The sequence below is a fragment of the Aethalodelphis obliquidens genome, unplaced genomic scaffold (assembly GCF_003676395.1).
Source record: "Aethalodelphis obliquidens isolate GAN/ISIS:26980383/991018 unplaced genomic scaffold, ASM367639v1 scaffold24, whole genome shotgun sequence".
NCBI lineage: Eukaryota > Metazoa > Chordata > Mammalia > Artiodactyla > Delphinidae > Aethalodelphis > Aethalodelphis obliquidens.
In genome coordinates, this window is record NW_020837968.1 from 17326818 (window position 1) to 17349631 (window position 22814).

At 43.1% G+C, this 22814-nt stretch overlaps 1 protein-coding gene, 1 long non-coding RNA gene and 1 pseudogene across 3 annotated transcripts; 1 reads left to right on the top strand and 2 right to left on the bottom strand.

Annotated features, from left to right (window-relative positions):
• Window positions 1-4377: 4377 nt before the first annotated feature.
• Window positions 4378-12964, top strand: DEGS1 (delta 4-desaturase, sphingolipid 1). Of its 2 annotated transcripts, none has more exons than XM_027122282.1 (3): window positions 4378-4559; window positions 9148-9890; window positions 12458-12964. In XM_027122282.1, the coding sequence occupies exons 1-3, from the start codon at window positions 4478-4480 to the stop codon at window positions 12602-12604; spliced, it is 972 nt and encodes a 323-aa protein (XP_026978083.1). In that variant the 5' UTR covers window positions 4378-4477; the 3' UTR covers window positions 12605-12964. The 2 variants fall into 2 exon arrangements, with proteins under 2 accessions (XP_026978083.1, XP_026978084.1); XM_027122283.1 differs by lacking the exon at window positions 4378-4559 and adding an exon at window positions 4775-5205.
• A 38-nt stretch (window positions 12965-13002) lies between these two features.
• LOC113628549 (uncharacterized) lies at window positions 13003-14751 on the bottom strand. Its single transcript, XR_003436136.1, has 2 exons — window positions 13651-14751; window positions 13003-13366 (listed from the first exon to the last, which is right to left on the bottom strand). It is a non-coding gene; the product is annotated as an uncharacterized LOC113628549 (long non-coding RNA).
• Window positions 14752-15318: 567 nt separating this feature from the next.
• Window positions 15319-17498, bottom strand: LOC113628648 (60S acidic ribosomal protein P1 pseudogene; annotated as a pseudogene).
• Window positions 17499-22814: the final 5316 nt, after the last annotated feature.

The window sequence follows — 22814 nt, forward strand, 5'->3', positions numbered from 1 at the left end:
ATAGGCAGAAGACCTAAATAGACATTTCTCCAGAGAAGACATACAGATGGCCAACAGGCACATGAAAAAATGCTCAATGTTGCTAATTATTAGAGAAGTGCAAATCAAAACTACAATGAGGAATCACTTCACACCAGTCAGAATGGCTATCATCAAAAAGTCTACAAATAATAAATGCTAGAGACAGTGTAGAGAAAAGGGAACCCTCCTACACTGTTGGTGGGAATGTAAATTGATACAGCCACTATGGAAAACAGTATGGAGGTTCCTTAAAAAACTACAAATAGAACTACCATACGACCCAGCAGTCCCACTACTGGGCACATATCCAGAAAAGATGAAAGCTCTAATTCAAAAAGATATATATATACCGCAATGTTCACAGCAGCACTATTTATAATAGCCAAGAAATGGAAGTAAGTTAAGTATCCAACAATAGATAAATGAATAAACAAAATGTGGTACATATATACAATGGAATATTACTCAGCCATAAAAAGGAATGAAATTGGGTCATTTGTAGAGATGTGGACGGACCTAGAGACTGTCATACAGAGTGAAGTAAGTCAGAGAGAGAAAAACAAATATTGTATATTAACACATATATGTGGAATCTAGAAAAATGGTATGGATGATCCTATTTGCAAAGCAGAAATAGAGAACAAATCTATGGATACCAAGGGGGAAGTGGGGTGGGAGGAATTGGGAGATTGGGATTGACACATATACACTATTGATACTATGTATAAAATAAATAGCTAATGAGAATATACCATATAGCACGGGGAACTTAATGCACTGTGGTGATCTGAATGGGAAGAAAGTCCAAAAGGGAAGGGATATATGTATGTGTACGGCTGACTCATTTTGCTGGGCAGCAGAAACTAATACAACATTGTAAAGCAACTATACTCCAATAAAAATTAATTAAAAAATAAAATAATCAAAAGTTGATCCAAATAGTTGGACCTCACCAAGGTAGAGCTGCAGATCCAAGTTTCCCAAGTGTGAAATAGACAAGAAGACTTGCCGTTCAATTTTTTTTCTTTCTGTATAGAATTTGTTGGGAAGACAAAGACGAAGCGATTGGTGCCATGTACAGGTAAGGATACAAGACTGGCACTTGTCTTATCTTAGGAGAACACAACCGGAAAGGATCTTAAAGATTATTTAACCAGGAGTTCCTAACCTGAACTCAGAAAACTAAGTTGTGATGGGCTTCAAAAAGTATGTAAATACTACCTGCTCCCCAAAATTGTATACTACATTTTGTGTATGTGTGTTTCTCTGGAAAGAAGATAGTTTTCATAATATTTTCTAAGGGTTTGTAACCTCCAAGAGTATTAAGTATAATTTAATTAACCATTAATACTATGATCTGATTACTCAGGTAAGAATGTTATTTGCTTTTCCTTCCCAAAGTTTCTTGTTCATTAGAACTCAAATAAACAAACAAAAAGACAAATAAATGATATATTTGAAGTTAAGAGGGAAAAAAAAAGATACATGTACCCCAATGTTCACAGCAGCACTGTTTATAATAGCCAAGACATGGAAGCAACCTAAGTATCCATCAACAGATAAATGGATAAACAAGATGTAGTATATATATGCAATGGAATATTACTCAGCCATAAAAAAGAATGAAATATTGCCATTTGCTGCAACATCAATGGACCTAGAGATTATCATACTAACTGAAGTCAGAAAGAGAAAGACAAATATTATATGATATCACTTATATGTGGAATCTAAAACATAATACAAATGAATCTATTAATAAAACAGAAACAGACTCAAAGACATAGAAAATAAACTTATGGTTACCAAAGGGGAAGGAGACAGGGAGGATAAATTTGGAGTATGGGATTAACAGATTCGACTATATATAAAATAGATAAGCAACAAGAATTTACACAGGGAACTATATTCAATATCTTGTAATAATCTATAATGGAAAATAATCTGAAAATATATTTATATATATAACTGAATTATTTTGCTGTATACCTGAAACAATACTGCAAATCAATTATACCTCAATTTTTAAAAAATGAATTGCCCACTCAAAAATTTTAAAAAATGGAAAATGAAAAATCCACATGGAAGAACACCTTGATTTCAAAAGTATGGCTGCCCTCTTCTGAAAACTACATTGTCTGATATTTCCCAATATCACCAGGAACTACTGGGATTCTCCCACAGCTTTTTTTTTTTTTTTTTTAATTTACTTACTTTTGGCTGTGTTGGGTCTTCGTTGCTGCACGTGGGCTTTCTCTAGCTGCGGTGAGCGGAGGCTACACTTTGTTGCGGTGTGCAGGCTTCTCATTGCTGTGGCTTCTCTTTTTGCAGAGCACGGGCTCTAGGCGCGCGGGCTTCAGTAGTTGTGGCACGTGGGCTCTAGAGCTCAGGCTCAGTAGTTGTGGCACACGGGCCTAGTTGCTCCTTGGCATATGGGATCTTCACGGACCAGGGCTCGAACCCGTGTCCCCTGCACTGGTAGGCGGATTCTTAACCACTGCGCCACCAGGAAGTCCTCACCCACAGGTTTTAACAGCAGACTGGATAGTGCCTTTCTAGAATAACTGGTATGATTGCTTCAAGATGAACTACCTGGCAGGAGTAAGGAAAAGATATGAAAGATAACACATTAAAAACTTTTAAAAGTCCACGCTAAAAGAAGTCCACACTAAAGAAACATGCCTATGTGTAATGAAAATACTTGTTAATCCCCACACAAATCCTGTAGCCGAATTCTTTTCCTTTTCTTTAGAATGTCAAAATCCACATTCAATTCAAATGTAAAAGGTGAAAAAGATTAAGTGAAAACATTCCCTCCCAACCCTTTCCCCTAGATTCCCACTTACTCTCTTACAATAATAATCATTTCTTGGTTGTCTTTCTAAACCTATATTGTCTTTCTAAACCATATCCAAGAAAACACATATTATATATGTATTGTGTATGAAATATACTCCACGCCCCAGCCCATACCCAGTGTTTTGCATTTAACAGTACGTTTTGGAGATCTATTAAGACATAAAGACCTTACTCATTTTTTTTTTTTAGTGTGGCATAGCATAGTAAGGTTAATCGCATGTGCCATTATGTGTTTGTTTTAGTTTGTCTGAGGTTTTTTTTTTTTCCCCTGGTATGAAACGCTAATAGATATGGACTTCAAAAAAAAACAAAAACAAAAACAACTGTAATCATAACACTATTATCACACTTAAATTAACAATAATTTCTCAATATCATCACACATCTAATCGATATCTGAGTTAAATGATCTCATGTCAATTTTAAAAGCTTTTGACAATTTGAATTACAATCTAAATAAGAGCAATACGTTGCAGTCGATTGATGTTTTTAAAGCCCCTTTTAATCTGTAGGTTTTCCCTCTTTTGTTTCCCTTGCGTTTTATTTATTAAAGTACCCAGGATGTTGTCCTGTAGAGTTTCCCACAGTCAAGATCTTGCTGATTCTATCTCTATGGTGTAGTTTAACATGCTCCTCTGTTCTATTTTCTATACATTAGTAGTTGGATCTAGGGGTTTGATCAGATTTCGTTGTGATTTTGTGTGTGTGTGTGTGTGTGTGTGTGTGTGTGTGTGTGTGTGTGGTGTTCTTTTATTATAAGAACACCCTGTTGGTTATCTTCCTTTTTGTAATCTTAGTCAAAGTTTCTTTTTTAATGGAAAAGTGGTAATTAATTTTGAAACAAAATGTCCTCTCTTTCAGAAGGAGGTGGTGGTTCAAACGACTTCTGTGACAGATGTATGGCTGAGCAATCACCTTGTAAGAGAAATAGTCACACAAGAATAATTCAGGGAAAACAACAAATTCCTCATCATTTTTCACTCTCAACAACAGTGATTTCCTTTTTCTTAATTAGCTCTTAATCACTACAAGCTCCGCATTTTTTCCTGAGGTATTACTTCCAGGAGGCAGCCAAAAACGGCTCAGTGGATAAGCTGCTTTTCAAAATCAAACATTTGGGCGAGTCGCCATTTATTTATGACCAAGGATCCTCGTGATCGAGCTCCGGCCTTCCCCCGAGGCGCTAAAAAGCAGTCTTATTTAACTCGAGACCTTTCTTTCCTTTTTCACCTTTTTCCGGCCTTGGGCACCGGCACCGCGCAGGACAGGCCGCAAGGAGCCGGGACTTGCAGGAACTCGGTCTCAGCCGGTCGCCGACTCACAGAATCTCAGAACCCCCAGCCAGTGAGCCGCGGAATCCCGTCCACCACTGGGGCCTCCGCCCGGCCTGCCGCGCTCTGGGGCGGGCGTGGTGGTGGTTGGGGCCGGATGGGCGGGGCCTCGAGGCTCCGCCCCGTTCGGCGACTGCTCTCCGGCTCCACAGCAGCCAGCTGACACTAGTCGCGGAGCCGCCGCCTTCGCTTTCATCTCCGCCTCAGCTTCGGAGGATCCCGGCCAGGAGCGAGAGCCGGCAGCTGGCCCGCAAGCCGCCGCCGCCATGGGGAACCGCGTTTCGCGGGAAGACTTCGAGTGGGTCTACACCGACCAGCCCCACGCCACTCGGCGCCAGGAGATCCTGGGTGAGGTCCGGGCCCGCGCCCCGTTATGTGCGTGCGCGGCCTCCCGCTACCGGGACGCGCCTTCCTCGCGCGGCCCTTGCGCGCCCGAGGCCGGTTAAGAGTCGACTCCCTGCCGCGTCCCGCCGCCCCGGCCGCCTGGCCTCGCGGGAAAAGCCGGGGGAGGCGCTGGGCCGGAGCGGGAGGGAGGGAGGGATCCCCGCGCTCCCCCGTCCCACCGCGTAGCCCCGGCCCTTCGGCTGGGAGGCGCAGGCGCGCCCCCAAGCGCGGGCGTGCGGTCGAGGCCAGGGTTTGCTCAGAGCCGAGTCCCCGCGACTAGGCCACCCTTGGGTAGATCCTCTCGCTTGGAAATTCTCGTGCCGCCGGTCGGCACCGTTTCCTCCCCGTCTCCGTCCTCCCCCTCCCCCCTCCTCCTCCTCTCCCCTCCTCCTCCTCTCCCTCTCCCGGTAGCCGGCCCCGGCAGAGCCAGGCTGCGAGCGTGTGCGCGGCAGGGCGTGGTCCTGGAGCATCTGGCGGCCCACGCGCGGGGCGCGCTGACGTTGGTCAGCGCCAGCCGGTCATCCTGCCGCCGGCGGCTGCCGCCTTGGGCCGGGGAGGGAACTCGTGGTACCCGACCCGTTTGACCGCAGGGGCTTCTCGGGCCGGAAAGGTAAGCGTTCCAGGGTCCGGATCCTGCTGCGGTCACGGTGTTCTCATTGATCCTCTCAACGAGGCTCATGCAAGAAGGGCAGATTCATATATATTTTTCATCCATCCCAGTTTTGTGGACGAAAAGGCTGAAGTATGGAAGACTTGCCAAGATTAGCCTTCTGGTCCCCTGACTGCTAGTTTAGGGCCTTTACACCAGGTTAACTAGGCCTTATTCAACTCTCTAGAGGTGTAAGGCGCTCAGCTATTTGCAGCTTCTACATTATATAGAGAATTCTCTCATTTCTCCCAGGGAACTCTTAATGGTAAGCTAGGCATTGTGTTGAGTGCTTTACAAACATTACACAATTTAATCCTGCCAGTAATTAGGTGTTATCCCTGTTTTAAAGATGAAGTAAGAGTGAATAAGTAAACGTTAGAGGGGAATTCTGATCTGGGTTAGATTACCTTCAAAGCATTGCTTTTAACCTCTTTGCTGTTGTTTCAAAGATCTGGAAACTAGTGGGTGGTAAATTGAATAGGAGGAATTCTTTCTCATACACAGTATTCCCCTAGTTTTTTTTCTCTGCATCCATTTGTGCAATGAAAAGAAAAATCAAGCCCCTGATTTTTGTTGGGTAAGTTAGAAATTTCATGTTTTCACAAAAAGAAAGGAGTTAACCCTTTAAAAACTTTCATGGTCGAGCAGACCCTTCAGAGTTGTCTCTTGGACTAGAGTTCACCTTCTCCAGGTTGCCTGCCTCCTGAATAAAGCAACCTTTCCTTTCCAGCCAATACTTGTCTCTTGAGTCCCGCAAACAGTGGAACCAGAGTTTGGTAGCATGTGGTCACAGATCTAGTAAATGGAGGAATCTAGATTTAAATCCATATCCTTCTGACACTAGGGACTATTTTACACTGTAATAGAACTTTATAAATTGTTAAAAAAAAAAGAGTTAGTAGATCCCTTTGAAATGGATTTGTTAAAATTGAATCAGTAAGTTGGGAGCTTGAACCTTTATAGTTGCTATTAAGGGTATACTTTTAAGAGAGTTTGGTTCGTGGATGCTTTCCTTTTTATTTTTAATCAAAATGTGTATTTTGCAAATCACACATAGGAGATAGCATATGGTACATTTTATCTATGCCTGATCAATACATTACATAAGAATAATCTGGTATCCACGCTATAAAAACCAACTCCTGAATACTGGAACTTAGCTATCTATTTAAAATTCAGAAAATCAAGGAAGTCAAAAGGTGCTTGTTCATGCTTATCTCAACACTGAACCTTTTTTCCACAAACTTATCATCACTGGACCGTTTCACTTGGAAAGTAGAAGGACTACATATTTCTCAATGAAAACATCATTTTCCCTGCAGGTGTAAATAAATACTGCTCAGTGTTCCATCTCAGGGGTGGAGATGGAATACCCTCAGGAAAGATAAAAATCTGGAGACTTGTTTAAATTATACTTAAATGGTGAGATATTTCTCAAATGTATCAGGTTTTGGGGGAGAGAGAGACACCAGAGAACATGGATATGTTGTTTAACAACCACCATCTGTATGCTAAATTTACAAAATTTATGTACGAAATTAATGAAGGCTAGGAACTAGACCATTATTAGTGGGTCAGATAAGCACAAGAAATGCTCCTTTTACTGCTGTACTTCCACAGTGAAACAGCATTTTTTTTAACAGCCTTATTAAAATATAATTCACAAACTATAAAGTTCATCCTTTTTTTTTTTTTTGGCCATGCCGCAGGGCATGTGGGATCTTAATTCCCCAACTAGGGATCAAACCCGTTCCCCCTGCACTGGAAGCGCAGTCTTAACCACTGGACCGCCAGGGAAGTCCTGAAAGTTCACCCATTTAAAGTGTACGATTCAGTGAGTTTTTATAGTGTATTCACAGAGTTTTAAACTATCACTACAATCTAATTTTATAAAGTTTTAGTCACCCTAAAAAGAAACCCTATACTCATAAGCAGTCTCCATATCTTCCAGTCCTGGGCAACCACTAATCTTTCTGTTTTTATAGATTTGCTTATTCTGGATGTTTCTTATGAATGAAATCATAAAATATTTGGTCTTTTGTGACTGACTTCTTTCACTTTGCATAATGTTTTCAAGGTTCACCCATGTTGTAGCATGTATCAGTACTCAGATCCTTTTTGTAAGTTTCGTGTTTGGTGTAAGAGAGAGGTCCAGTTTTATTCTTCTGCACATGGATGACCAGTTTTTCCAGCACCATTTGTTGAAAAGACTATTCTTTCCCCCCATTTAATTATATTGGCATGCTAGTATTGATTTTTATATACTATTACAGCTTTGCAAAAATTTGGTACAGAATTACTTGGAGGAAGTTGATTTGTCTGAGAAAAATGTGCCATCTTTGTTTCATGATTTTAGTGTAACTATGAAGTGTGTGTTATCTTCTATCCCTTGTCAGATGTGTCAATTTAATCTAGTTTTATGTAAGGTAAAAATGCTGGAGCTCTAAACAGAAATAACACATTTTAATACAAAAGATTTATTACTTATCCACCAATGAATTAAACACTTGTTTGGAGGACTGCTCAAAATGCCCATATTTTAATGAATGACTTATTTGAGTTTTTCATTTATCCCAGGGTAGTTAGTTTTAGACGCAAACCTATTGAGTAATCAATAATCAAAAAGTAACCCTCAAAAGGATTATTTTTTTTGGCCTATTGCCTACAAAATTGTTAACATTGATGAAATGAACTAATACCAACAAAGATGAGAGGTTAGGGAGTGGAGACAGAAGAGAGGAAAGGAAAGAAACAAGAATAATTACCTCGAATTAACACTACCTTTATTTCTTATATCTAAAACTAGACTTAAATAACTTCCTGTCTTGCATTTTAAGCTTTTATTGAATTCTTCATTTCACCTTTAGGGAAAAGAGGGTGAAGCTGCTCTTCTTTTTTCTGAATCTTTTCAAGAACACTCTGAAAGACCTGTCCCAAGAAAAAGGTCCTTCTTCCTTTTGCTGTCCTGGGTCAAACATACTTGACAACACACAAAACAAAAGATGTTCATTATATCTGGGCTTCCATCTCTGGAGTGCCGGGATACAGAGAAGAATCTGCATTTGCCTGTAGGAACACTTGCCTGAAATGCAGAGATTTTTATTACTGGCCCTTCCCATAATACTTGGATATTTGCATGTGAATTCAACAAATAATCTAACACAGATTAGTATTGTTCAGTTCTAACGCAAAAAGAAAGAAAGAAGGGGGCGTGGTGTTGTGAATCCATAGAGTTCTTTGGAAATTACCCTAATTTCCAGGTGACTAGAAAAAGTCTACATTGGCAAAAATTTACATATCTAAATGTCTAAAAATAGGAAAATGGTTAGAAGTTACAACTGGCAACTAGAAGTGATTTAGTCATTAAAAAGGAAATTATGAAATCTAAGTATATAATATAGTGTATATAATATGTATATATTATATATAAGTATATTGCATATGTAGTATATTGTATATATATTACATAAAAGCATATTGTAATAGTCTGTAATCTGCCAGACACATAGGTTTACCAGATTATGATTACCACTTTGTAAAACTTATAAATTTAATATACAAAAAATTGTTAGGAGTGAAAAGGCAACTAGATAACATGAAATCTTTACTCATTTGTGACTATCTTTCTGTTATTGTGGAGAGTCTAGATTTTGAGCCTTATTTTTTTCCGCATAAATTCTCAATTTGTTGTGACATAGTATTTAGTAATTTTACTGTTGAATACACTCCTTCCCTGTAGTAGACAAATATTTGATAAAGTCTCTAATAGAGGGCATATAATGACTTGGAAAAAGAAAAAAATTAATCCATGTGTTAATGTAATTGATGTTAGTTTAATTATAATTGCAGAACTATTGTGCACTTTTCTCAGTCTCTGAGTTTTTGTTTGTTTTTCCCTTACAGCAAAGTATCCAGAGATAAAATCCTTAATGAAACCTGATTCCAACTTGATATGGATTGTAATTTTGATGGTTCTCACTCAGTTTGTTGCATTTTACTTAGTGAAGGACTTGGACTGGAAATGGGTCCTATTTTGGGCGTATGCCTTTGGCAGCTGCATTAATCATTCAACGACTCTGGCTATTCATGAAGTTTCCCACAACAGTGCCTTTGGCCAATGCAAACCTATGAGGAATCGTTGGTTTGGAATATTTGCTAATCTCCCTATTGGTGTTCCATATTCAATTTCCTTTAAGAGGTATCACATGGATCATCATCGATACCTCGGTGGTGATGGCGTCGATGTGGATATTCCAACTGATTTTGAAGGCTGGTTCTTCTGTACCACTTTCAGAAAGTTTATCTGGGTTATTCTTCAACCTCTCTTTTATGCTTTTCGGCCTCTGTTCATCAACCCCAAACCAATTTCTTATCTGGAAATCATCAATACTGTGATCCAGATCACTTTTGACGTTGCGATTTACTACGTTTTGGGAATTAAATCTTTAGTCTACATGTTGGCGGCAACCTTACTTGGCCTAGGTTTGCACCCAATCTCTGGACATTTTATAGCTGAACATTACATGTTCTTAAAAGGACATGAAACTTACTCATACTATGGGCCTCTGAATTTACTCACCTTCAATGTGGGTTACCATAATGAACACCATGACTTCCCCAACATTCCCGGAAAAAGCCTTCCCCTGGTAAGTAAAGGATTTGATACATGTTCTAATTTCTGATGGTTATATGATCAAAATTACTTTTGACTTGCTCATTTAACATGGAATCTAGTATATTTCGTCCATCTAGGCTGTTCATCAAAGAAAACAGCAAGAGTCCAAGTCCTGAGTTGGCCAGCCTAACTTTACAAAGAGTTCACTGTCCTGGATCCCTAAGCCTAGCGGTAACACGTCTGGTTTAGAATGTTGGGGGATCTGCAAAATTGGCTAACATGTGAAGTAATTCAGAAATAGAGAATGAATTCCCTCTGTGAAGGGAGCAAAAGTTCACATAACCGTTATCACTGTTAAGCTGAATACACTTAGCTAAGGTTTGTGTTGGTTTGTTGTGAAATACAGAGGTCCTACATAATTGCTCTGCAAAATAAGTGAACTTCAGTTTCCAGTACCACAGACTTCCCACAGGTAGGGACCATCTGTTTCCTGTCACATAGACTTTCAGTGTGTCGTTTGTGGAGTAAATGAAAGACAGCACATTGACACTCATCCTTTCACCCTTCCCAAAACAGGATGATCCTCTCCAAACTTCAGTTGTATTTCTGATGAGTTCTCTTATTAGACTTGCCATCCTCAGAATGGATAACTTTTACAATTCCATTACCAAAAAAATGTTTCCGTAATTCTAAAAAGGGGAAGTAGTATGATGTGTAATATCAGGTTTTTTTGATTTTTTTTTTTTTAGCTGTGATATAAGGGAACCATAGCCAGGTATTTTATGCTATCATATCCACCCAACGACATTTTATAGATTTCCTCTTCAGTTTTTAAATGTTGACTGTCTGCAGACTCGTATACAACATGACAATGAAATACAACGTTTGATTATTGATTGGATTGCCAATTGAGGAAAGAAAGATCTAGAAAGGACATTGAGTTAGTGGGGAAATTTTGAATCTGGACCGTGTGATACATAATACTGTGTCATTGTTAAATTTCTTGGGTGCGGTAATGGTATTATGGTCTTGTTGGGGAATGTCCTCGTTCTTAGGAGATATGTGTAGAATATTTAGGGGTGAAGTATTCGGGGTTAGTTTTCATATAATGTCTGCAGCTTTCTTTCGTCAAAGAAAGAGCAAAGTATGTGGCGTGTACTATATATGGAGAGAGAGAAAGTGGCCGTGACATAGTGTCAATTGGTGGACCTAGGTGAAGGGCATATGGGTGTTGGTTTTTCTGTTCTTTCAACTTTTCTGTCGGTTTTACATTTTTCAAAATAAAATGGGGGAAAGCACCACATAACTGGCCAAAGACAGCTTTGAAACGGTGTAATGTGGTGCTAGTGCAGCTACTTTGTGTCATTGTGGCCTGAAAAGTGCAGCCCACCTTTGCTTGCCTCTTCCCTGAGTAGGACAGTACATTTTTATATTTTAAGAGGTTATGGTTTAAGGAGAAAGCCAGTCACCTTCGGAGCAAAATAATTAATTTTTTCCAATATAAACCACATACTTTGACTTGTAATTTTCTTGAACAGTCCCTGAACTGTTCAGCTCAAACATTACTTGACCTAAGGCCCATGGTTCATCAGTGAGTATTGAGTTCCCACTCCATTCCACACTGTTTTCCTGTTGCTTAGCTAAACTAACACACGTTCTCAGAGTTCTCTTAAGTCTTCCTTTTCCGGCTTTTTCTATGGTGTATACCAAGGAGTATCTTGTTCTACAGTTGTTGTGCTGCAGTAGTTATGTTGCGTATAACTGTCACGTGGTTAGTTAACAGGCATGTATAGCAAGGTTTCTTTTAACAGCTTTATTGAGATGTAACTCATAGATACAATTCATCCATTTAAAATTCAATGGTTTTTAGATTGTTCAGAGTTGTACAACCATCGCTGTAATCAATTTTAGAATATTCTTATCACAATAACAAGGTTCTTTAATTTTTTCTATGTTTTTCGTGCTGTCTCTCTTCAACATCTTGGATTCTGTGTTTTTGTTTTCCTTTGGGATTTATTAGGGTAGTTTTTGTACATTTTGTTGAAGCCACAGAATTTTTTCTTACTCAGCAGTAACTAGTTTTGCTTGCTCATCACACTGGCAGTAATTTTTTTAAAAGACATTCTCAACTTGAGATGGCTGAATTGCACACTTGATAAGTGATTAATTTCTAACTGGCATGCCACAATAATTGATCAGTATTTGTAGGTTCCTTAATGGCAGGGGATCAAGTGGTGCCTTTAAACCCTACAGTGGCGGCCGTGCAGTACCACACTTAAAAAGCAGTGAGCTGACTGGATTGCAAGTATTTGTTGTTAAAGATCCCAGCTGCCAACTTTTACAAGTAAACCAGTATATTTAGTCCCTCAGAGCTTGTTGGAACGTCATTAACTCTAGAGGATCAAGTATATGTTACTGCTGAAATGGAAGCTGCTTTTTGTTTATAATTCCCAAAGCTGCTGCTTTTATTTATTTATTTATTTGAGAGGGAGGCGGGAGAAAGTCTCATGGTTTCTCCTGAGTGTGTGTGTCAGACGTTCATCTGTCATCTGTAATAGGACTCAGCACTCACTCATCTTGCTGTATTTTCCCTTCCAGGTGAGGAAGATAGCAGCTGAGTACTATGAGAGCCTCCCCCACTACAATTCCTGGATAAAAGTACTGTATGATTTTGTGACGGATGATACAATAAGTCCCTATTCGAGGGTGAAGAGGCATCAAAAAGGCAGCATGGTTCTGGAGTAAATGTCATTAAGGCCAAAGGAATTCCTCTCTGAAACTCCAGAATAGCTGAGAAAGTGGAATTTTTACTAAAAAGACCAGCGACGTTCAGAAGCTGCCCTCCTACAAATTCGAAGTCTGATCTTCGTGGTATCAAGAAGCTAATCTGGCTGTAAACAGTCAGCCTGTCTGTGCAGCATTCAGCTTTACTCACAGGAAACTTGTTCACTGTATTACCACCGTGGTGGATGTTTTCACTTAGGTCTGACACTTTGTAAGCATATCATAAAAAAATAGCTTTTCAAAAGCTATTTCTAGTATGTTGTTTTCACTATAAGGATTTACTTTATTAAAACATCTAATAAACTGAGCTGTTGATCACAATAAATAGTGTGTATCATATTTTTTTTAATTTTACTGTCTTTACACTATAACCAGAGTACTGGGGGTGAGCTTACTTTAAAATTTAAAAAGGCCTGGAACTATCTTTCACTGCAAGCCGAACGACTCATTTTTACTCTTTTCTGTTGTAGCAAAATACATGGAACCTAAATTAGTGCTGAGTCCTGCACAGCCTATTCATAAGTCAAGACATCACTGAGTTTAATCACATAGAACCTTCAACTTCCTTTTCAGATGCGTGGACTCTCAAATTAGAAGCAACTCAACTAACTGATCAAGGGTTTCTTATCATTTCGTTTCAGCGGAAGCGGGTTGGGTCTGATGGTAGATGGTTGGTGTCAAGTAGCCAGTATCGAGGGCTGTTAGGCCGGCAGTCCTGGTTACCTGAAACGTGTCATTTGGGTAAATTTAGTGTACTATGGTGAACTATTTTTTTATCTTTTTTTTTTTTTTTTTTGGCCGGGCTGCACAGCATGCAGCATCTTCCCCTGACCAGGGATCGAACCCTGTGCCCCCTGCAGTGCGAGCTCAGACCACTGGACTGCCAGGGATGTCCCCAGTGAACTATTTTAAAGTAGTCCATGGTATCAAAAAATCAAATAGTCTACAGTTTGTACATAACACCAACCCTCTGTCATCCTGAATACGAGATATTATAAAATTCTTACTTTTATAATTCCCAGCTGTATTGCAGTTTTGCATGCTGGTGGTGAAGAGTACAGCGCTCATCCTCAGAAGGATTGGGTTTTCACAGACCTAATTTGGGGAGACAGAGTACTTTGCTTTCCCTTCCCTATCCTCTTGCCTGGGAAAATTCCTACTGTCTTCGAACTATTGCTTAATGACCCTTTGCTTTAACGTTTAGAGTGATAACAGAACCAACTTTACAATTCAGATGTACGGGCTCAGTCAGTAAAAGTATCTGTGAAACCTCCCCTTGGGTTTGACACTAACTGAGCCCTCCACTCACTCCCCTTTGCTGTAGAACTTCAGTCAGTGGCTCAGCTGCCTTGCAAGTGCTGAAAACCCCCAGCTCTGCCAGCTCAGCCCCCTCTCAGTTCCATTTCCTTCCTGGTCCGTAGACGGGGGTGCCTCATTTTCCTTCCCAAAACTTGCCAGTTCTGCTTACATGACCTCTTGCCTGACGGAGGGTTCAGCCTCCTAGCGGTCTCCAGGCCAGTCTAGCTTCCATCTGCCAGCTTGGGCCATTCTTTCTGTCACTGGCGGTGACTTCCAAAGAGAGACCTACGAATCAGGGCGGCAGGAAGGCTGGGTAGCAGAGCCTTGAAGGCACAAGGATAGGTCCTGAGACATGGTTCAGTAGCTTTGCACGAGTTCTCCCTTCTGCCTAGATTCCCTTTCCGCATTCCTGGTCTGGGTCCTTCGGGCTCACACCAGTATTTGGTAGCCCATCCCTCTCGCCAGCAGGTCAGGTGCCACTTTTTGGACTCTCCAACCAGTGTTTGTTTATCTCATTCATGGTCCACATACTATTTTGTAAATACACTTTGTTTTCCCCTGAGGCTGTAATTTCTTAGGGGCAGGGATGACCTTTTATTTCTCTGTTCCCCAACGCTAACAAGAACAGTGCTTGGCTCAAAGTAAGTGCTTAATGAATGGAGAGAGACCAACAGAGGCTATCCTTAAACTTGAGAAGCTTTTCATTGAGAAGCTTTTCATTGAAAACAGAAACAAGGGCTTCCCTGGTGGCGCAGTGGTTAAGAATCCACCTGCCAATGCAGGGGACACGGGTTCGAGCCCTGGTCCAGGAAGATCCCACATGCCGCAGAGCAACTAAGCCCGTGCACCACAACTACGGAACCTGCGCTCTAGAGCCCGCGAGCCACAACTACTGAGCCCGCGCACCTAGAGCCCGTGCTCCGCAACAAGAGAAGCCACCACAATGAGAAGCCTGTGCGCCGCAACGAAGAGTAGCCCCTGCTCGCCGCAACTAGAGAAAGCCCGCGTGCAGCAATGAAGACCCAACGTAGCCAAAAATTAATTAAAAACAAAAAAAGATGGAGGGCAGTTGAATAACCTTTAAGTGAGTGTGTATTCAGTCCACTGAACACTGTGGCCATTTATTGAGAATTCTTATTCACGGAGCCCTGAACTAAGTTTATGCATTATCTTATTTCATTCTCAGTATGTCTGTGATGTAGGTAGTACTATTAATATCTTCATTTTACAGACGAGAAGACAGGCTCAGAGAGTAGCTGGCTCAAGGTCACACTTAGTGAGTTGCAGAGACAGGATCTGAGATTGAGACAGTGACTCCAGAACCCAGACGCTTGACCATGCTTCCCAGGGCTTGTCGAATGAGCCTAGTCCTGCAACGGGAGCGGGAAGGAAAACATAGTTCCCATGCGTTACCAGACATGCTTTCCTTCCACTGTCTTGTCCATCCCTTCCTGTGTGCCAGCAGCTCTGGCTAGATCTCTGGGGGTTTTTGACTTAACGATCTAAAATTCTTTTTTATTTTCTTTTAAGAGGTCAGCTTTTTATTGAACATAATACAAAGGAGATTTAATCAAAAAGACCAAAGCCTATGCCATTGTCAGACTCCTCAGAGCCTTCTTTCTTGGCTCCCATTTTGTCCTCCATCGGGGCAGGACCTCCTGCTGGGCAGGGCCACTAGCCCTATGCTGCAGATAAGCGTCTTGGTGTTGACATTGGCCAGGGCCTTTGCAAACAAACCTGGCCAGAAAGGTTCGACATTCACACTGGCTGCTTTAATGAGGGCGTTGATCATACCCTACGTTAGTGGCATCTCATCCTCGTGCAGGATAAGGGTTGGGTAGATGCAGGTGAGCTCGGAGACGGAGGCTGTGGAGGAGTGTGTGCCGAGTGGGCGGCTGCCAGGTGCAGGTGCCCCCAGAAATGAGGGCCTCACTTCAACACTGCCTTAGCTTCCGTGGAAAGATCAAGCATTTTAGCAGAAGCTGAGGAAACGGCCCATCTAAATTCTAATATGAAACACTAAGGTTTAAATTCAAAGTAAAAATGCACTTACTTATTCGTTCTACAGGTACCTGGCCAGGCACTGCATTAGGCAGAGAGGATGCAAAGACAGATCATGGTCCCCAGTTAAGGAGCTGATGCTCTAGTGCTGGGATAAGCAAATGGAATCAGAATTCAGTAATAAAGCCATTTGGGCTTCCCTGGTGGCGCAGTGGTTAAGAATCTGCCTGCCAATGCAGGGGACACGGGTCCAAGCTCTGGTACGGGAAGATCCCACATGCCGCGGACCAACTAAGCCTGTGTGCCACAACTACTGAGCCTGCGCTCTAGAGCCCGCGAGCCACGACTACTGAGCCTGCATGCCACAACTACTGAAGCCCGCACACCTAGAGCCCGTGCTCCACAAGAGAAGCCACTGCAATGAAAAGCCTGTGTACCGCAATGAAGAGTAGCCCCCGCTCGACGCAACTTGAGAAAGCCCGCGTGCAGCAACGAAGACCCAACACAGCCAAAAATAAATAAATACAATAAATTTAAAAAAAAAAAAAAAAGGGCTTCCCTGGTGGCACAGTGGTTGGGAGTCCGCCCGCCGATGCAGGGGACACGAGTTCGTGCCCCGGTCCGGGAAGGTCCCACATGCCGCGGAGCGGCTGGGCCCGTGAGCCATGGCCGCTGAGCCTGCGCGTCCGGAGCCTGCGCTCCGCAACGGGAGAGGCCACAACAGTGAGAGGCCCGCGTACAGCAAAAAAAAAAAAAAGAAAAAAAAAAAAAACCATTGGACCCAGCGATTATCATACTAAGTGAAGTAAGTCAGAGTAAGACAAGCATCATATTATATCACTTATATGTGGGATCTAATATAAAAATGATACAAATGGGACTTCCCTGGTCCAGTGGCTAAGAATCCGCCTTCCAATGCAGGGGATGTGGGTTCGATCCCTAGTCAGGGAACTAAGATTCCACGTGCCGCAGAGCAACTAAGCCCGTGCACCGCAACTAGAGAAAAGCCCATGTGCTACAATGAAAGATCCCGCGTGCCGCAATTAAGACCTGGCGCAGCCAAAAATAAATAAATAAATATTTTTAAATAAATAAAAATTGTGAGTCACTTTGTTGTATACCTGAAACTTACATGATATTAAAAAAATAATACGAATGAACTTTTCTACAAAACAGACTCACAGATCTCGAAATAAAATTTATGGTTACCAAAGGGGAAACGTGAGGGGAAGCAATAAATTAGGAGATTGGGATTAATATACACACACTACTATATATAAAATAGATGACTAACAAGGAGCTACTGTATAGCACAGGGAACTCTACTCAATACTCTGTAATGACCTATATGGGAAAAATCACTTTCCTGTACACCTGAAACATACACAACATTGTAAGTCAACTGTACTCCAATAAAAATTTTTTAAAAAAGAAAGAATTCAGTAACAAAGGACTCAGTGCCTTACATAGGAGAGTCACGACGTGGCTGGAACTGAATGGAGGGCACACAACAGTGCCGTTGATCAGTGTCTGAACTCTGCCAGACTGTGTCCATGGGCTCGCATTTTAATCCATGTTGGCCTGGGGGAGAGAGATACCATATCCCACATGCTCACATGAAGACATGGAGGTTCCAAGAGATCAGCGTGAGGGTGTGTGCTGCAAGCAGCGGGGCTGTCCACGCCTGTGCTCTTGCTGTTCCACTGGCACAGCTGACTCAGAAGTTACTTTGCTTGGATAAGGAGGGAAATGTGTTATTTCTTGTCTTCTTAGGAAAACTCTCCAGGAGCCTTAGTCATTTGAAATGAAGCAAGGATAGTCTAACCCTAGGGCTGGGAAGGCCCTGAAGAATCTTTACCCTCAGAAACCCAACAGCACTAAACCCCTGAGACCGTCTCGGTGTATCTGATTCTGAGATAGGACAAGGATGAGGGTGGCACCTGCAACGGGGGCTCAGAGTGGAGGAGAGGTGGCAGCAGAGACCTGAAGACATCAAAGCCAGAGATCCCCACCGGGCTGAGGGTGAGGTCTGCGATGGGGATTAGCAAAACAGAGTGTGGTAACAACCCAGGGAGGGTCCCCGTTGGAAAAAGGAGCAGGATTTGACAACAGAAGGATATGCAGGTCAGAGCATGCCGGTACTTTTTGGTTGGAAAATTGATGACATGGTAGAGGAAGAAGAAGAATGGGGAGCGTCATCTGAAAATGGAGTTTGTTTTCGCCGAATTTAATCCAAATTGGCAGATGGTTCATAAAGCAAATAACTGGACCCAGCAGAGGGGAAGCTTTCAGATCCTGACAAGTGAATGCATCCCTGCTGCTCACAGGTAGCTGCTATAACAGGTGTGTGTGAACTGGCACACGAAGATCAAAAGGAAGGGGTCCGAGGGGGTCTGGGGCACACACTTAGAATTTTCTTCAAAAGACAGAACCCAAAGAAACCCAGGCAGCATTTCTAGAGTTAAGAGTGGATTACGTGGACTTCCCTGCTGGCACAGTGGTTAAGAATCCACCTGCCAATGCAGAGGACATGGGTTCGATCCCTGGTCTGGGAAGATCCCACATGCCGCGGAGCAACTAAGCCCGCAAGCCACAACTACTGAGCCAGCGCGCCTGGAGCCCGTGCTCCACAACGATAGAAACCACCGCAATGAGAAGCCCGTGCACTGCAAACGAAGAGTAGCCCCCGCTCGCCACAACTAGAGAGAGCCCACATGCAGCAATGAAGACCCAAACACAGCAAAAAAAAAGAAAAGAAAAAAAGAGTGGATTACGTGTTACCAGGCACATATCCCTGTATTTGTAATCCTCAGCAAAGACACTGAATCGTTGCATCATGAAATGACCTGGAGGAATAGAGTTGGCCTCAATGTTGGGTTCCTTGTAGGTCAGCAATTCATTAATGCAAGGAGGGCCACTAATATTCCTCCCCTGTGAGGTCATTATGCAAGGCTGCTGGAACAGGCCCTTGGACCCAGAGTAAACTTTCATTGGTCAAAAAGGGAAGGGGATAGTCCTTTGTTTCACAGTGGTTGAAGCCTCCAATTTCCTTCCCACTTATGAGCTGAGATTTTTTTGGCACATGGAGGGTAGGGTTGAGGTTTCCAGCCCCCTGAACAGCAGTCTCCGATCTTAGCCATAACCACACATCTTTTTTTTTTTTTTTTTTTACAATTTTTCAAGCAAATTTTATTTATTTTTAAAATTTTTATTTGAGTATAGTTGATTTAATAACCACACGTCTTGACAACTGGTTTCCCCTCCAGGCTGGGCCTTAAGTGTGCCAGAAAGTGGTTCTTTTCTGCTGTTGTCTTGAGTGAAAGCACTTTCATATCACGTTTCCATGCTTTGTCATGTCTGTTTCAGTGCTGACAATGAAAGCGCTGGCCTAACCAGCCAGGCTTCTAAACCCTGCATGTCCCCTTGGTTCCGTGCACACCCGACCAAGTGCCCCCGCTGGGGTCGCCGCTTTCTCTTCACAGGCTCAGAAGTAAATCTGGTAGCTCACCCACTGCACTCGACTTTAACGACTTTTAGAGTTGAAAACAACTGCAGATTCTAATTCAAACTCTGCCATCCCTCGATTTCGTAAAAGAAAGGTTTTCATCTCCAGCTACCTTCTCAAAATAGATAAATAAAAGCAAGAGGATTCACCAAAAATCAACTCTGAATGACAGATTCATCAAATTCCTGAAGATTTCATTCTTTCCCTTCAGAGTACCTGATTCCCTCTGGGGCCCCAGCCCAGGGCCACCAGACAAGCTGGGTCTAAAGCAGTTTGACCAGAGCTGTTTTTTTTCCACCAGAGGGAGGAGCTGGGCCAGAGGAAAGGGCAAAAGTCAAATTCCAAAAACCTCCTTAGTCCTTTGGGAACTGAGTTGGCCTTTAGCTAACTGATCTAGAGTCCCTGATTCTCTTCCTTTGTAGAGTCAGGAGATTTCTCCAACTATGTGTGAGATTCCTCCGCCCCTAAGCTCTCGGGCCAGGCTCCCTGGGAGGTGCCTGGGTGGACTCCGATGGTCTCACCCATCCCTTTGATCCCTTTGTTGTCTCCTTCCTTAAAGGATCAGAGATAAGTGTGATCATAGGGACTTCCCTGGTGGCGCAGTGGTTAAAAATCCGCCTGCCAATGCAGGGGACATGGGTTCTGGCCCTGGCCTGGGAAGATCCCACATGCCAAGGAACAACTAAGCCCATGCGCCACAACTACTGAGCCCACATGCCACAACTACTGAAGCCCGTGCACCTAGAGCCCGTGCTCCACAAGAGAAGCCACTGCAATGAGAAGCCCGCGCACCGCAATGAAGAGTAGCCCCTGCTCTCTGCAAGTAGAGAAAGCCCGCGCGCAGCAACGAAGACCCAAAACAGCCCAAAATAAATTAACTAAAAAAAAAAGAGTGATCATGTATTAGGAAAGTCACTGTCTTTTCTCTCTTTCTTTCTTTTTTAAAATAAAAACCCTACATCTTGACAAGAATGGTTAAGTGTTTGTTTGTTATTTTAATATTTGTTTATTTATTTGGTTGCTCCAGGTCTTAGTTGCAGCACGTGGACACCTTAATTGCGGCTCGTGGGCTCCTTAGTTGTGGCATGAGAACTCTTGGTTGCAGCATGCATGTGGGATCTTAGTTCCCTGACCAGGGGCAGAACCCGGGTCCCCTGCATTGGGAATTCGGAGTCTTACTTAACCACTGTGCCACCGGGGAAGTCCCAGTGTCTTATTTCAATTTAGCATCATTATTTCCTTTTAAATTTCACAATGTAAAGTCGGTAATCTTACTTCCATTTACAGGAGGAGGAAACAGAGAATCCAAGAAGTTACGTAACTTGCTTCAGGCTAGCCAGCTTTTTATCTCCCAGAACCCAGACCTTAAGTAGCTTGTTCCCAAGCCCAAGCCCTAGCCCACACAGCGTTGAGGCTTCATGACTGAAGTTACTTACTTATCTCTGAAGAACCTCTGTTTGTTTGTGTGTGAAGCAAGGGTGTTGGGCTACAGTGCCATGCAGTTTGGAATCCTGGGGTCTCTGAATGCTCTACCATAAAGGCTGAAACCCACCCGCTCCCCATTCTCCTCCTCATATTCCAGGGAGAAACACCTAACGATGCCACAAGCTGTCTCTGCAACTAGCTCAGGCCCATGGTTGAACTTCTAGGGAAAAGTGACATTGCTCCAGACCCATTTGGACCTGCCTGCCCTGAGGGTTACCTAGGCTCTGTAAACATTTACTGAGTAAACGCATAATGTAAGCACAGGTGTAGGAAGAATTTAATCTACTTCACAGAATGATACGGTAAGAAGCCAAACTTTCTGAGGACGAAAGGGCGATAAATCTACTTGTTCCCAGAGAACCCTAACTGGGGGGCTGCCAATATTGACGGGGGTCCTGCCATGTGCCAGGCACTGGGCTGTTGCCTGGGCTGGTCTCTTCATGCCCTGTTAATCTTCCCATTGGTATCAGCCTCATTTCGCAGCCAAGAAAACAAATGAATAGGAAAGCATAAGTAACTTGTCTAAAGCCACAGTCAACTCAAGTCCAGTGTCTAAATTCAAAGTCCATGAGTTTTGCATTTGGAGTTACAATGAACATTTTTCTTGAATTCAGAGCCCTCTCCTAATTAGTGTAACGTGTGAAGTTTTTTTTACAGATAATATCAATTCCAACACTCCCAGGAATTTGGGCAGCAGGCCCAGCGACATGGTGGCACCCAAAAGTGTGAGAGTGGGGATGGGTGGCATAGCCTGTAACCCCCTCAAGTTATTTCCACATTTGACGGGACCACAGGGTGCTTAAGCAGAAGTCAGAACAGGAGCCTGTGGCCTGGAGCTCACTTTTTTTTTTTTTTTTGCGGTACGTGGGCCTCTCACTGTTGTGGCCTCTCCCGTTGCGAAGCACAGGCTCCGGACGCGCAGGCTCAGCGGTCGTGGCTCACGGGCCTAGCCGCTCCGCGGCATGTGGGATCTTCCCGGACCGGGGCACGAACCCGTGTCCCCTGCACCGGCAGGCGGACTCTCAACCACTGCGCCACCAGGGAAGCCCAAGAATTTTTTCTTTTTAATTGTAGTAAAGTCCACATAACAAAATTTACCTTCTTAACCATTCCTAAGTAGTATTAAGTACATTCACATTGTTGTACAACCAATCTCCAGAGCCGTTTCATCTTACAGAGTTGAAAGTCTGTACCCATTGAACAAGTCACCCTCCCCCAGCCCCTGGCACCTGTCATTCTACTTCCGGTCTCTATAAGTTTGACTTGAGTGGTTTCCTCTTTTCAGCAAAACTCATCACTGGGTATGTCAATCCACACCACCAGCATTCCACAGCAGGCCTGTCTCACACTAGAGTAACAAAGGCAGGTAATAATTAGTCAGAGAGGGAGCCACACCCACCGCAGCTTCAGGCGAGGGCAGCTTTCAACACCCTGACTCATTCCCCCTTTGCAGCTGGGGCTTATTAAAGAGCTGCCGATTGTTCTACTGGAAGCGGTGCCCCAGCTTCGGAGCCGCTATTGGGCAACCGCAACTGTGTTTCCGTCATTAGCCAACACCGGGGAGCTGCAGCTGGGTCCCGCTTACTCAGGGTTCTCCGCACTTAGCGCAGCTGTTGAGCCGATTTGGTTCCTAACGACCTGATCTGAATAGATACTTGTCGCGGGACCCGAATGGGTACGTGAAATGGGGTTTTCAAAACACAGCTTCCTGTGAGTGTGTGTGGGGACGTGTCAGGCCGCAGGGGTGAAAAGGGAAGAAGGAGGAGGCCCCTCCCCACAGGGGCCCTCACCCCACCTCCCACGTGACTCGCATACCTGCGGACGCACAGCACAGACACACACACACACACACACACACACACACACACACACACACACACA